Source organism: Ammospiza caudacuta, chromosome 1, assembly GCF_027887145.1.
Source record: "Ammospiza caudacuta isolate bAmmCau1 chromosome 1, bAmmCau1.pri, whole genome shotgun sequence".
NCBI classification, from domain to species: Eukaryota; Metazoa; Chordata; class Aves; order Passeriformes; family Passerellidae; genus Ammospiza; species Ammospiza caudacuta.
In genome coordinates this window covers 17,359,181-17,375,426 of record NC_080593.1, presented here as the reverse complement: position 1 = coordinate 17,375,426, position 16,246 = coordinate 17,359,181, and the positions used below count along the sequence as shown (strand labels likewise).

The following is a 16,246-nucleotide window of genomic DNA, read 5'->3' as shown; positions in this document are numbered from 1 at the left end:
ACCTGGTGACTTCTCTAAACTGAAGTAACAGAAGGAGGCGATGGTGACATCTTCACCTTTTTTCACTACACTTCTCTGTCATTGCTTTAGATATAGAAGAAAAAAAATCTGCTAAAAGCATTGTTTTGGCAAAGTTGTAGGTACCAAAACCAGGATTTTGAATCGAGAGAGTTCTATTTTCACATGGCTTACAGTATGCAAAATCTCTCTTAAACTTGGTGACATCAATGCTTTCAAGGCCACACTGAATTTTCTGACACTTGCTCTTTAAACTTCAGATGGAAACGTCTCGATTATTTTTTTCCTCCCCAACTTTTTATGTAATATAACGCGTTATAAAATCATTCCTACTTCAACAATAAAATTTAAGTACCCTTCCAGGCAGCCTTTTCCAAAGGTACGAAGTGATAAAAAAATGCCATGAAAGCAGTTAGAGAAGTGCCTTGCACGTTAGAGAAGATGTAGAGTCACTAAAGGGAGCGGGGAAAGAAACTCAAATCTGTTTGAAAACCCGAGCGCGCCTGACAGCGCTGTCCAGCCGAGAGCGGCCGCGGGAGGGGAGCGCAAGGGCCGGGCCGGGCCGGGCTGGGCTGGGCCGGGCTGCTCGGTCCGGCCGGGGTTTGCCCAGGGGACTCGGGGCCGCCGCCTCTGGCCGGCCTGGGGGCGGAGGGAGGTGCTGAGAGCTCGGCGGGGCGGCCCCACTTCCCTCCGGCAGCGCTGGGCCCCGCTGGGCTGAGCTGAGCCGAGCCGAGCCGAGCCGGGCCGGGCCGGGCCGGGTCCCGCAGAGCCGCCCCCGCCTCCTCGCAGCCTCCGGAGCCGCCGCCGCCCGCCCGCCAAGGTAAAGCGGGCAGGGAGGGAATGAGGGACCCCCGAGGGCTCCCGGCGGGGTGGGAGGTGCGGCAAAGGCCGCTCTGGCTCTGGGCAGCGCGGGGGGAGCCGCAGAGGGGACAGCCCCGCAGAGGGGACAGCCCCGCACACCGCGCTCCCTCCCCTTGGGACCGGCGTGGCCGCGGCGGGCTGTGCGGAACCGTGCGGGTTCGCGCTGGGTCCCGGAGCCGGTGGTTCCCCTCGGCGGGGTTAAGCCGGGTCAGACCTTCCCTGTGCCCCCTCCCTGGGGGAAGTCAGCCGGGGGTTGATCATTGCAAGGCAGGGGTGCCAGAGCTTCCCCGAGGCCGGTGGGGATCCCGAGGGATGCGCAGGGCCCCGTTTCAGGGTTAGCGTTGGGAAAGGGAAGGCAGGCGGGAGAGAGCTGCGGACCAAGAGAAAACACCAAGGGAATACGGTGTATTCTCTTGGTCTCTAATCAGTCTTAAACTAAGCGTGTAGAAGGTGGTGCTGTCGTGGCCAAACAGCCAGTACAGACTTCTGAGGAGCACAGTTTACATCTCTCTCCTGGTGGTGGTCTTTGGCCACGTGGTGTAGGGAAAAACTCTTCTTAGTGTCGCCTGATTCAGAGAGCGTCCATTCCGCAGGATACCCTCAGCTGAATGCCACGGAGAAGTAACTGAAATGCAATCTCCACAAGCTTGGGGTGGTTTTTCAATCCCTCGTGCACCAAAAAGAGAAGTTATTAAATCCATTCATTATCACACTGGGAAGAGGTGTCCGGTGGTGTCTTTTAGGCAGCATACGATCCAGCTGCCTAACGATCTTAACTGTCGTTAAAAATTTGTTGCAGGAATGCAGCCTACAAACAAAATAAGCAGGGTTCCACCAAACTAGCAGCTTAACTTTTTGACTTTTAAACTTCTCACTTTCTGCTCGAGATGACTCTGGTTCTGTGAATAATTTGGCTCCAGTTTGTCTCTCCCTGTCAGAACTCCAGTTTGCAGAACTTGGGCAGTCATTTTTCCTCTTTGGTTCTACTTCCTCTTTATGAATTACATGACGTGTGTGTTTTCTCATCTCTTTCAAACCTGCTTCCATCTTATTTCACACATGAAATTTGTTGATTTTACTGTTGATCAATTACCCTGCTGCTGCACAGCAGTGCAGTAAACGTGGTTGGGCTGGATGTAGTCCATCTGTGTCATTAGAGACAAACAGGTGAGCCCCAGTGCTCCAGGGAGCTGTGCTATTGACCTGCTCCACCTGTGCAGTCTCCTAATCATTTGTGCCCACTAAATCTACAATTTTTTTTTCTGGTAACTTTGTAAAGAGTATGAATTTTGGGTAAAACTTGCTGTCTAAAACAGAATGTTTCACTTTTTGCTGAACCTCTTCAGTTCTGTTTTCCCCAGTGAGCTTTCTAAGGAGACTATTACATTTAATTGTACTTCATGCTTTGTGCAAGCATTGCTTAAAAATTGAAATAATTTGGTTTGAAATATGGCATACAAATGTCTTTGGGAGGTTGAATCAATGGAATATTACAAATAACTGAGTAGTCCTTGTTTTATTCAGAAAATTATGATCCCTCTGAGAACACAACTGAAAAAATGTACTATCTCTGAAAGGAACATTTAATCATTCCCTGTGACTTCTCTTTCTTTTAAAAATACTTCCTGTGGGTATTACAGACTGTTCTGATGTTTGGAGGCATAATGACTGATGGTTCAATGTAGTTATTGAGTAAATTGTGTTTTAATTGTTCATGCTGGAATTTGTGATTATCAGTGTATAGTATCTTCAAGCAGGGTATGATGCTTTTGAAGTGCTTTTTTATTTTGTTATCAAGTGTGTTTATTACAGCAAAGTTTGATTTTTTGCAGATCAAAAGTCACTGTGTTTGGGCAGTGTCTAGTAGATCACATGCCATAATTCATGTACCTGTAAAGCAGGTGTAACCTTGATCTCTTTGTAATTTACAAAGAGACTAACAATTGGTAATTGGTAGGGTAACAATTTGCATGAAAGAGGCAACAGTATGAGCAGATGGGCCTGTTGGATGTTACAACAATTTAACTCAGTACTGAGCCCCAAGATTTCTTGCAGGTAAAAAGATTTACCCAATCCATTAAGATTTTGCTTTTGCTGTGTTTCACCTTTCCTGTTAGAAGAAATGTCTTAAAGCAGTAAGAGGAATAAGAAGCAGAAAGCGTTCCTTCTCGTGCTCTGCCCTAAGTGATGAAGAGATAGCTAGGACTTGGGCAACCTGTGGATGGAGGGATCACCTATTGCATCTCTTTGGCCCTGAAAAATGTGTGAGAAAACTGCCAGTCTGTAGCACTGCTGCAGATGAGAGAAGGGTTTGCCTTGTTCAGGAGAGGACCTGTCTTTCTTGCAGATTCATGAACACCTGACCCTTGATAAGATGATCAGGGAACATGGATTTTTTCAAAAGCATGCTTCTGTTTCAGAGGTTGCTTTACAAGAATGTAGCTGAGTTTTGTTTTCCTGTATATCACTAGGATATCAAGGCCCTTTTTCTTTCCTGCTCTCTTTGCAAACTACATGGGTTTTCCTCTCTCACAGACTATTTTTTCCATCTTTGGTTGCAGTATATCTTGATTGTTTTGTTGTAGGTCAGTCTGAGCTGTTCTGATGATGACTTCCCATGGTCAGGTGCTGATCTGGGGTTAAAGTGAAAACAAGATCTCTTATTTGCCTGCAGCAGTATGGAAGTTTTAGCCTTCCTTTGGAAGGTCTCTAGTGACAATGGTAACATGCATCCATGCAGACCTTCCAAAGCACTTCTTGGGCTTTAGAGGCAGGACACTCCTCATCCAGCTGTAGACATGAGCATCTGAGTCACATGAGACTCTGAGTCACCTTTACAGTCTCTTACACAGAGAGATGGATACTGCTAAACCTTGCTTTGGTGGCATGGTTTTAGGCAGCAGCCATCAATCATGCTCTATAAAATTGTCTTCCTTTCCCTTCATTGTCTAAAAAGAGGTTAGGACAACCACGTCAGATGCAGATCTCATAGAAATGCTATCATATGTCTTTCCATGATTAGGAGTGTTCCGTGGCTCTTGGAAAAACAGGCATTTAGGGCATTTCCTTATTGTCCAGCCTACTGATCCCTAGCTACCCTAGGTATTATCAGTAGAGCTACCATTGTAGAAGATATATGTTGTACTGTGAAAGAAACTGGGTGCTATGTTCTTCTCAAGTTTCTGTAGGACACTTTTGAGCAACTACAGCAGCATATATGTTCCTCACACCCCTCAGTTTCAATTTATTGTACTGCTTTTGGGTTTTGAATGAAAAGGAAGCACAGATGACTTTAATCTGACTTAAAATTTTACTGTGCAAATTCACAAACTAGTTTGGTAATGATAGTTCAAAAAATTTAGGTTTGTCATTAGTTTCAAAGACTTTCTTCCAGTAAAGTGACCTTTCAGATATGTGGCCTAATTGCTCTCATAATTTTTTGCTGCCAGGAGCTACTCCAGCCTGCGCACAGTTCTGTTTTTTCATGTTGAACATTGATTCAGCATGCTATGAATTTAGGCTCAAATAAATAAGGGCTGAGGTAATTTGAAATATTAGGAGTATTTTGGAGAGTAGATGCATTATGAATCCTAGAAGAAGGATGATCTTCAGTGTATATACAAAACAAATTTTTCTCTGCTGCTCCATTTAGAAATGCAAACAAAATCATATCTGATAGAAGTTTTGTACACCTCAGTGCATTTCCATTTTTGCTTTCACTCTGTGATCTAAAGCAGCGGATGTACAAGTGTGCCATGTGACATCAGTATTGAGGGATAAAACTCTCTGGGTCTGCTATCAGTGATGAGCACACCCTGCATGGTTGGTGTCACTACCAACGGAAAGTCCTTGGTTGTCCTCAGACAATCCATCTGATAAAGGAAATACTTTGGTGAAAATCGCGTCATTGTACTTGTCAGGGAGAGTGAGGAGGGAAGGGGAACAAATCTGCCTTTAGCAGCATTGCTGGTCCATCAAGCATAGAGAGAGTCACTAGGAGGCAAAATCAATCACACAGGCATTCACTGGATGCTTTTGCTGATAAAAATGGCAAATTACCATTAGAGTCCCCAGTTTTAGGCAAAATGATGTGTCTGCCTCAAAGGCAACTCACCAGGAAAGTTAAGAAGCTCAGCAGAATGTTTATTTAAACTGTTGGCATTAGGTCCATGTTGGCAGCAATGAAAATGTGCTTCTTGGTGGCCGTAGTTGATCCATTTTGGTTCTCTCACTGCATCTTCAGGTAATCCAGACTGCAGAAACATCATTGCTTCTGCATCAGAGCAAGAATTTGATGTACTTTTGAAGATTTTTCTAGTATTTTCTAACAGTGCTGGAAGGCCCCGTTCCCTCACTTGCTATGGGGATTTCATTGAAGCACATAAATAAGAAGGATTATCAGCCCAAAAAATATTTTTGAAAGGTGATGTGTTTTTTCTGTCTGATTGCAAATTAAAAAAAAAAAAAAGACAAAAACACACACAAAAATACACCACCAGTCAAATAGACATTACTGTTCTCTTTGCTTTTTGATGAAATATTGTCTTTGAAATATCTGCTGTAATGTGCTTTGCAGGACATAAGTACCTGAGGTAGCCTTGACCAAGCAAAAATATGTGCCAAAACCATGAACACAGATAACATTCACAAATATTTGTTGTGGTCACAGCTTAGTTTTGTCCCTTAGTGATCATATCCTCATGACTGAGGGGAAGGTGACAGACCTAATGTTTGAGAGAGCAAATATTAATGAGCCAGTGGTTTTGGATGCCAGTTCTAGGAAGGAATCCATCACAAACTTAATTGCAGTTCTGTCCCATGGGGACTATGTTCTTACATGAATTCCAGCAAAGCCTTTCATATCTGTCATTAGATTGGCCTTTTTTGTCTCCCCTTTTTTTGTCTCCCCTTGTCTCCATGATGGAGTTGCTGTGACCAGATCAGCATTGTTCCATCCCTCCTCCACTTCTGAGGGAAAAAAGAGAGGGAGGCAGTGACATTTCCTTCTCATGGAAAACCTTAGAGAAATCTAAGAATGGAAATGTCACCCTTCTGGTGCATTTTCTTTACATGACTGTTTCTTTGTGCAGTTCAGGGCTCTCTGGGTTGTGACAAAGCAACCACTGCCACACCAATACAATGTCCTCTCTGTGGGGACTGCAGGCTTCCACTTTTCCTTACACATCTTCATCTGGAACCTGCTGCTTAAAGCTGCCTGTAATCACTGCATTGTATAGACTGAAAGAAGCAAATTTGCTAGGTGAAAAGTTGGCAGTGAGCCTTGGAATTGTACCTGACACTTCAGTCAGTAGTAAAACTGAGATTTTAAAAAAAATCCTCATTTGATTTTTCTACTACTCACTATGTTACTGAGCAAGGTACTTTGATGAAATATCTATAAATCCATATTAAAGCATTTAATTTTATTTTAATAATTAATTTATTTGATTTTAATATATTAACTTTGTACTAAATAAACAGATGGATTCAATAATTTTTTTACAAATTCATCCATTTGCTTTACTCTTACTGTGAGAGCATTTTATTTAGTGTCTTCCTTTTTCAGTGTTCCTTTCCCATACCATGTGTGCCATCCCTTAAGCTTTTCTGGCAGTAGTAAGAATATGTGATTATAGGAAAGAAAATGGTGATTTAGAGCTTTTGCCAATGAGAGGTCATAGGAATAAATTATTTGTATGGGGAGACAGTTGTGTCATGGACCTTTGTAGCATATCTTGTATTTACCTAGTGGCTCACTGTGGGAGGAAGTGGGTGCTGGAAAAGCTGAGCCATTGTCTATCCAGCATAGCAGTTCCTGCACTCAGATTTGGTACTGTAACTTTTCTTTCCTTTTTTCCTCTTCCTAAGTTTATGCTATTATTTTCCCTATTCCACACTTTTAACACGTCTTGATTCTTTAGGGAATTGAGGAGGGGAAGGATTTTTCTCTCATTGTACCCCCCTGTATGCCTTCCTCTCTCATCTGTGGGCTTCCTTGTCTACTGCATTCTGCTTGTTAGACAATCTCTTAATGTGGGATCAGCCTACTTCATGGACTGTGAAGCTAAACATCAAAATTACAGTCTCTTGTTGTCATCTAAGTTCTGGACAGCAGTGTTGGGTAACAGGAAAAAAAAAAACAGGAAGGAAAACATTGCATCAACAAGCTACAGATTATGGGAAGGAATGTGGAAACCATAAATTTCTGTTACTCAAGGTTACATTACTCTTCTGCTATTCTGCCCTGCCATCATGGCAGGTTCTGATACTGAGTTCTGATAACTTGTATGTCTGAAGTTGTCTATACCTGAGTAGAGCTGAAGTAGACATGTTACCAACTCAAAATGGATGAGCCTGGGTAAGCTGGTGGTTCATGAGCTCAGGGGACACACTTCCACCCAGCCTTCTGCCTTTTCCAGGAGAAGATATGTTGGTAGAATGGAAATATTGTTCTTGTGTGCCATTAATCTGGCACAGAATAGGGAACTGGTTTTTTTACCAGCCTGGGTGAGGGCATAGGGCTGGAAATATGTCTTCTACCATTTTATTCTGTGCAGTTTGCCCTCCTTGTATGGCTCATGAGGAGAAAGTCCCCAGTCTGGACCATTCTGCAGTAAATAATTCTGTGACAAAAGAAAAAGAAGATGACCAAAACAGTAGCTGTATTTCTATAATGTTCTTAGACCCACAAGCCAGACTGAAGCACATTGACTGATGTGAGGATACTGTATAAAAATGAACAGAAGTGGCACTGTTTTGATTTCCATAGAAACAATTCCCTTTGGGAGCTGACAGGAAGGTACAAAGTGCAGTTCTGGTACACAGAAATTGCTCCCAAGCTTTCTTCTCCTTGCATATGTGCTTTACACCGGGTTGGTTTCCCCCCCTCACCACCTTTCATAAGGTGCTTTTAACTCACAGTTCCCCAGCTGCTTGAGTATATTTGGGTCACATTTTCTGGAGCCCAGGATCCAGACTGTGTGTGTGCCTGAGAGTTACTGGGGAGAGGATCTTAGTGAGGAGTCTCACACCCAGCCTGCACGCCATATCCCTATTTTGCTAACCCCCTCCTCTGGCCTTGGGTAACTTCTTCCTTACATACTGTGAGTAAGCTTTTACTCCCTTGTTCCTTTCAGCTTCAGTTAAGTGAGCCTCAGTGACCATTCAGTAATCTTGCAATCCTGCCTCACCCTCAGAACAGAACCCACAGCTGCTTCTCCCAGACACCACTCTTGACAAGGCTGTTAAAAAAAAAAAAAATTGTGTTTGGGGCAGTGCATGGGGGGAAGGTGGGGATCCATCACAGAGGTGATGGATGCTGAGGCTGCAGCATCTGGAGGATGGCCTACACTCAACATCCTGTGGTGCTTTACAAACATATTAAATGTCTGTCTGTCTCTCCCCACCCTCCTCACCCCCTGTGTCTCTCTCTCTGAAAATGGAGTACTCAAATATCACTGGAAAAGATGGCATAGGAGTTCCTGTAGTGTTTATTATTATCATCTTGGCAAATAAGTGTCAAATACAACTGCTGCCATAATTTAAGTGAAACAGTGTAGTTTTCAGGTCTGTGAAATCTGGGACTTTTAGACTAATAAAGACTTTTTCCAAAATCAGTACTCACTGTAGGTTTGTTCCTGTCTGTGTATTTCCAAAATGGCAAAAAAACGAACAAGTTTTCAGGTTTAATTGTACAAATGACATAGTTAAAATTTATGTGAAACATGAGTACGATCTGTAAGTCTGGGGTGCTTTTATCTAACAATGTTTGTGTTTACCTCTGGGTAGGTGATTCTGGAAATAGTAGAATGTGAGCTCTAGTATCCCATGTTAACATTAGAGTAGGACTCTCTTGATTGTATTTATCTACCGCTTTAATGTTAATCCAAAGCCAAATTTCATGTATTTATTATCTAATAAGGATACTTTGCAGTTGTACAGTCTTCCTGAAGCTACTTGTGTTTTAGTGTGTCACTTTTATTCCCTCATGAATGGAGTTATAGCATGTCACCATCCCTGAGATAAATGTGCAGTGTAACTTCAGCTGCAGATAAGCCTACAGTTATTGGCACACCACATTTCTCAGAAGAATAGTGAATATTAGCAAAAAACTGCTTTCAGAATTATCAGCGTGTGCAAGCTTTTTATTGGAAAATACTGTGCTTATCAGTGATAGGCAACTACAGTGCTGGAAGCAGTCTAATTGCTTTTGATCCATGCTTTTTAAAATATGAGCTAGTGTTAAAGCAGAAGAGAGTTACAGAGCCATGTCATGTACGTAAGAAAGAGGAAAGTCAGCATTCTAATTACCAAATCTGATTGTGATTTTGAAACATGGAGGCCAGCTACCATTTCTGTTGTACCAGTCCAAAACTTCAATTTCCATTTGTAGTATCTAGTAGAATTAGTAACTGATTGGATCATGTTCCTCTAGGCTGGAGTCTGCAGAGACAGATGTTCTCTTGTACTTTGCTTCATAAAAGTGGGCCTAAATGTCTGTTAAGGATTTTTTACTAGATGTGATGAAATAGCTGGTTAAGGTACTTCCATCCTGCCTCATTTAGGTATATGAGAGACGTAGGTAGTATGAGATTTTCCTTGGCATCTAGCTGTAAAATCACTGTGAGGAGCCTAGTTAGATCTGTTTCAGACCTGCAGTCCATCTGGCCAGAAGGTTATCCCCAGCAGTGGCTGGCATCATGTACTTCAGAAGGAGGCAAGAAATCTCATGCTGGAAGGTTTGGGGTAACCTGTTTGTCGTGAAAGCTTTACTCTGGTTCCAAATTGGTGGAGTCTTTATTTTTAGGTCTTAAATCATGAGGTTCATCATCCTTGCCTGAAGCTCTCTGCTGTGCTAACACTTCTAGCTACAACTGCACGTAGAGAAAACCAACTCCTCATCTTGCTTACTCACCAGTTTTGATGATGAGTTTCACAGTTACACCTTGTGTGTTTCCCTGGAACAGTTATTTGGACTTTCATTTAATACCCCATTGAATTTGTGTTGTACGTCAGGATGAAATAGTGCCTCAGTAACTTTCCCCTAGGTTTTGGTGCATTTTTTAAATCACAGTAGTTTCACACCTGCTTTCTGTGACAATCAGTTATTCTCTTTCCAGCTTTTCACTTCATGGTGGGACTCTGTCACTTTCATCATGCCTCCCTAGTTTTCCTCCATCTTCTCTCTTTGCTGTGGGATGATCTACTTTGTGTAGTTTGTAGTATACAAGGATGAATCTCTGATTTGAGCAATTTACTCCTCAGGGAGTGTCTCTAAAATATTAAAGATTTTTTTATTCCACTCCAGAAAGCATTTAAGCATTAAGCAATAGCAGGAGGTTGCTGTGCTGTTGGTGGTCACCTGGGTAGTCAAACTGTTCATTTTGGTGGTGCTGGTACTCTGACATTTACACTCTGTAGTGCAGAGACTAGGACCCTAAGGTGTGCTTTTGATGTTTCTGTGTGACTTGTCCAAATATACTTCATGTATTTTTATCTCTGCTACTTACGTATGTGGCAGTTTAAGAATAGCAACAATGCTTTGAATGTAACGAGTGTGTCTGTAACACACCAGCTCACCAGATCACTAAGTGGGCTGCTTCCTGATACTGTTCATAGCAAAAATCCACTCTAAGTCTTTATCCTCTGACATCATGGTGTTCCTCATTCCTTTTTTGTTGTAGCCCTTTGGTTAAACTGCACCGGCTCTACTGAGTTGCAGAGATGATAATGTTGTTGGTGTTTGCTCAGTTTCACAGGGCTTTGTGCTTTCCCCGGTGCAGAAGCCTTTTTACCGTGTAACTTCCTGTGTAATTTCATTTTCCTGTGAGCAGGGGCTAGCTTTGAATATTTCTCAGAACAAGATTCTAAAATACTGACGGTTCAAACTCTGCTTGGTATAGTACCATATCTGGGGGTTTTTCTATGTACACTGTATGGTCACTTTTTCAGATTTCATTTCATTTTTAAATAGGTTCTTTTTTTTTTCTTTAAAGCAGGGTGAATTTTGTACCACTGTTTTTACTCTTCCTGTGGAGTGTTAAAGATTCTATCAAACAATTCAATTTCCGATGTAAATTGGGAAGGTAAAAAAAATTAATAGATCCAGTGGCTCTGCAGGACTTCTGTTAAATAGTAGGGTGAATTAATGAGTCAATATTTATATATTACATAAACTAAAAGTGAGACTCATTGATAGTTAGAATAGGAAGTTGAAGAGAAAATGTCCCAATCTCTTAGATATGAAAAAGATAGGAGTATTAAATAAAATAAAAATTTTTAAAAAGTTTTTTATAGGAGTTTAGTGAAGATTTGAGAATGTGAAAAGGGCAGAAATAAAAAACAAGGAGTACTTTTAACTGTGCTACTGTCCAGAAGGCATCAGTTTGAAAACCAGTCACTTTAAAAATACGTTACATTTCACATATATGGCTTCCCACAAGGCCCTTCTCAGCTTGGGGTTTTTGGTGTTTTGTTTTTTGTTTGTTTTTTTTTTTGAGGTTGGTTTTTGTTTTGTTTTTTTTTTATTTGTTGAGTTTGGTTTTTGTTTTTTTTTTTTTTTTGGGTATTTTTTGTGACAGCCACAATTTCTTCATTTTTTTTAAATTCTGTTTTTTTTCTCTTCCTTCTCTTTTTTCTTTCTCACTTACATGACTCTGTAACTCTTTTTTTTCTCTGCTTAAAATCTTATGCATAGTCTGGGAAACAAAGTACTGTTCTGTTTGGTTAGGGTTTTTTTCTGTTTGATTTATTGTAGTCAGTAGTGATTTTAAGAGTTCTTAGTATGAATACAGAACAAAGAAGAACCTGATGGAAAAGTTGCAGTAGAGTAGGACTGGGTATGAAGCTCAGTATTCTTCTGGGCACTTTGCTACACATTTCACCCTGAATTTCTGGTTTGAATAAGTTCAAGGCTATTTGCAAAATTCAGAAAAATTTACTGATCCAAAATGCAGCAACATCCAACAGGATAATTTGCAAATCTGCAAATTTTCTTATCTCTTTCTTTCTATTGTGGCAATGAAGTAAAAGAAATGGATATAAGTGGAGAGAAGAAGAGTGTATGGACAGTCTTCTGCAACTCCATGTCATGGTGGACTCATATTACTATCTTAAGTTGTTCTAGCTCCTGGCAAGATCTTTGGTGAATATGTAGAGTTCTTATACTAATTTAATAGATTATTCAGTGTATTTTACAAAAAAAAAATTTCAGCATTTTTGTTGATTATGATAACAATTTTGTCTTCCTAAACCAAATCAACAAAAATTCAAGAGAAAATAAAATACCAGTACAGGCAGTGGCTTGATGACAACATGACTTTATCTTTTTTGTTTATGTTGTTAGTTACTGAAGAGGGTCCTTAGGTTTGATTTTTACCCTTTTAGACAGTTCTTATTACTCCTCATGATAAGAACTTGCAACTGGTTACAACTCAAGTAAATTTTTTGCCATTTTTATATTTCTATTCTGTAAAAATATAGTAAAGGAGGATTTCAGTTTGTCAAAAGAACTTGTATGGGGATCTTTTCCTGAAAGTTGATGTAGCTAATGCTTAAAAAAATCTACTGGAACTGATAAGATTTCCTTAGAAGATATTTTCATCTCCTAAATCAGAAAACAGGAAAACATAAAATTATTCAGCACTATTTAAACACTGATGAGATACTTGTCAGTATGAACTGCTGTACCATTTTTTGTCACATAACAAATGTATCTTTACTCTGCCTGATCAAATAAGTGCCATTTGATCTAGCCTTTCTATGAAAATTGATTCTCCAAGTGCCAGGTGTGTAGGAAGCTACACAGCTGTTGATCCAAATAAATGAATTAAGATTCAGTAATGATATGCCACCAGCATACAGCTGAGTCTACAAAACCAGGATGTTGTGTACAAGGCTCTGTGTGAGAAGCGTGATACAGACAGAGCATGAGTGAGCCATCCAATGTGGATGTGTCAGCTGGAGAGGAAGCAGATAAGTTGACTTTAACTCTCCACACACTCAGTCCTGTGTGATGTCTGTTCCTTGGGCAGAGCTGTACAATTTCCACGTCTGGGCTAGGATTGCCCTCAACTCTGTCAACCACATCCTATTAAAATGTCTTTAAGAGTATCCACTTCCCAAATCTTTAAGTCTTTTATTTCTGGGATATGAGAGAAATGTGAAAGTTCAGTTCTTGGTTGTCTGTGCCTTGTTTAGTTACATCACAATTCTCAGAAAGCAGATACTTATTTTAGGGTTTAGTGACCTTTATTATTTATCCATGGAATAGTTACATGAATCAAGATGCTCTATTAAAGGAAAAACATTAAGACTGAAGAACAGGAAACTTGCTGGTTTTCTTTTCTTACCAGTCTTTATAGTCATTAGAATTGTCCTCAGTTGATTGCTTTCTTGCACCAGCCTGGTTCTCATCTTGTAAGGTGCTGTGGTTGGTTGCCTTTGGCTGGCTACCAGGTGCTTACCAAGGTGCTCTATCACTTCCCCTCCTCAGCAGAACAGAGAGAGAAATTACAATGAAAAGCTCATGGATTGAGGTAAGAACAGGGAGATATTTGCCAACTACCTTTGAGCAAAACAGGCTCAACATAGGGAAATTAAATTAATATATTTCCAGTTAATAAGATGGTAGGATACTGCAAAATAAAAAATGAATAAGATCTTCACCCCATCCTTCCCTTCTTCCCAGGTTCAGCTTCACTCCCAACTCTTCTACCTCTTCCCACTCAAGTGGGGAGTGGGGTTTGCAGTCAGTTCATAATGCTTTATCTCTGCTGCTCCTTCCTCTTACCCTGCTCCAGCATGGGGACCCTCCCAAGGGAGACAGTCCTTCATGAACTTCTTCAACCTGGGACCTTCCCCCAGGCTGCAGTTCTTCAGCAGCAGTTCCAGCCTGGATCCTTCCCACAAGGTGGAGTCTTAGAGGGGCAGCCTGCTCTGGTGTGGGTCCTTCAGGGGGTCACAGGTGCTACCAGAAAACCTGTGCTCTGTGGGCTCCTCTCCAGAAGCTGCAGTTCCCTCCCGGAGCCTGCTTCAGTGTGGCACACCATGGCCCTCGTCTTCATTCAGGGCAGGAGGACCTCCACAGGCTGCGGTGTGGATACCTGCTCTGGCATGGTCCCTCATGGGCTGCGGGGACAACCTGCTTCACCATGGGCTTCACCATGGCCTGCAGGGGAATCTCTGCTCCAGCATCTGGGACATCTCTCCCTCCTTCAATACTGACCTTGGGGTCTGCAGGATTATAGTGTTTATATTTGCCCACTCTTCTTTCACAGCTGCTGTGAAGCATTTTTTACCCTTTCCTAAGGCCACAGAGGTGCCACCAGCATTGCCAATGGTCTCAGCTTTGGCCAGCACCAAGTCTTGGAGCCACCACGAACTCCTTTCGCTGTCTGACCTGGGGAGAACTTCCTTCTCACAGAAATCACCACTGCAGCCATGCCCCTCTATCGCCCAAACCTCTTCACAAAATCCAATACAGCTGCACACAACCCCAGAGAACTGATAGAACGACTTGCATGATCAAAGTTTGGCCCTAGTTTGACCCCTGGTTTTATGTGTTTAGTACCACAATTCTCAATCCTTTGCAGGCTTGAGCCTCTTCATAAAACGATGTTTTTAGTCCTGGTCTCTGGTAGCATTCCATGGCAGATACCCTTTTACACTGCTTCTTTCCCTGCAAAGGAACAGATTTATGAGGAGGAGATTATTACAGAGATTATTAGGCGATAATTAGGATTTTTAGGAGATTATTACAGGAGCTGTGCCTTCCCCACAGCTGAGCACCACTGTTGTGGGATCCTGTCCTCATACTGCCCTCTTGCAGCAAGTGCTGCCATCGATGGTCATGCAGCATGTACCCATTCTCCTTGTCTCAGTGTGCTTCCTCACATCTCTTGAGATTAGGTAAGACTGCAGTTCTCTCAGTGCAGTAATAATTGAAAGAAAAACAGAGAAATATTGAGCCAAAAAGTTGGTCATGTAACCATAACCTGATAATGCCCAATAAATTCCTGTAGTATTATTCATCTAAGCCAAAGAAAAAAGGCTTTCAAGATGAAATGTTCAGGAATTTCTCAACATCAAGCTTTGTTTCCCTCTCTCTGTCTCTCACAGGCTGCATTTTTTTATGTTTAAGGTACAACCATGGTTTATTAGCAGATGACATTGTATGAAATGCAAATGGTAAAAGGAGGTAGTTGGAACTTCTTATGAGCATAGATCTGAAGTGTGTGTTTTAGCATGTACAGCGTAAGGGTTCTGAATTGTTAGTAGATACTTCTAAGGTATAGATTCAGGGTTTTGCAAGTCATGAGCAATGTTTTAAAGTTATTTGTGAACACAACATAAAAGAGCATTGTGTATCTTCTGTTTTCAGCCATTACTGGCTTTGAAATGAACTGAAATGAACTTCTTGTTTGTGGTTTGTTTTTTTTTTTTTTTTTAGATGGAGCAAACCTGTGATGATATAGATGAAATGTTCAGCAATTTACTTGGGGAGATGGACATGCTGACTCAGGTAAATAATTTTTTTTTCCATCAAGATTAGAAAAGTAGCTCTTATGTGTTAGAGAAAAGAGGGAACTATTCTACATTTTTCATGCACTTCCACTCTGAATAAATACAGTTACATTATTGTGGTAAACCTTCAACTAAATTTCTCTGCTTGAAAGTTAAAACAAGTGGCCCAAAGAATAAGGTAATATCAGTACAGGGTAGGTTGTTAAAGATATCTAATGCTTGTGAGAGACATTTTCTGAAAAAAAAAAAAAAAAAAACCAGCCCAGCAATTTAAACTCCTCTGGATTTGATCCAAAGAAATTAAAGGATTCTGTGAAAACAGGAAGAGTTTGAGTCTGAATTTTCAGGTATGAATGCTTAGCATACATGGGTAAATGGGATGTAGCCTAAGTGTCAAATGTGAACTTTGGAAATGAAAGCGACATTTTGAATATATGTTTAAAGGATTCTTTAGATATGGCAAAATATTAAGCTGCAGAGAGAGTGGCATTCAAGAATTCATAGAGATTTTGTTCCCAATGCAGAATACACTCTTGAGAATATAAAACAGCATGAGCCATTTTCTAAAGCTCTAATCATGAAATACTTCCTGTAAAAGCTGATGAAAGGAGAGTTTTTATTTCTAGAAAAAAAAATCTACAAAGAGAATATATTTGTCATATTTTAATAAATGAATGATTGAAAACACTTAAGTTGTCAACTTGGATGTGTGAGTTTGGTTACAGCCCCTGTTTGGAGGGGGTCTTTCTTCTTGGTGAATGCCAGTGCTTGACAAAATAAATACCAATAATTCTGAGCCACAGAACAGGAATTGTGTTTAAACTGGGTGAAAGCCAAGATTTCA

General features: G+C 41.1%; 1 protein-coding gene across 1 annotated transcript in view; it reads left to right on the top strand.

Moving 5' to 3' along the window:
* Window positions 1-701: 701 nt before the first annotated feature.
* The window catches only part of APBB1IP (amyloid beta precursor protein binding family B member 1 interacting protein), a 64,022-nt gene continuing 48,477 nt past the window's right edge, over window positions 702-16,246 (top strand). Inside the window, exons 1-2 of the mRNA XM_058810648.1 lie at window positions 702-838; window positions 15,329-15,400. Coding sequence (XP_058666631.1) covers window positions 15,329-15,400 — 72 coding nt within the window. The 5' untranslated portion in view covers window positions 702-838. The remainder of the gene's footprint in view (window positions 839-15,328; window positions 15,401-16,246) is intronic.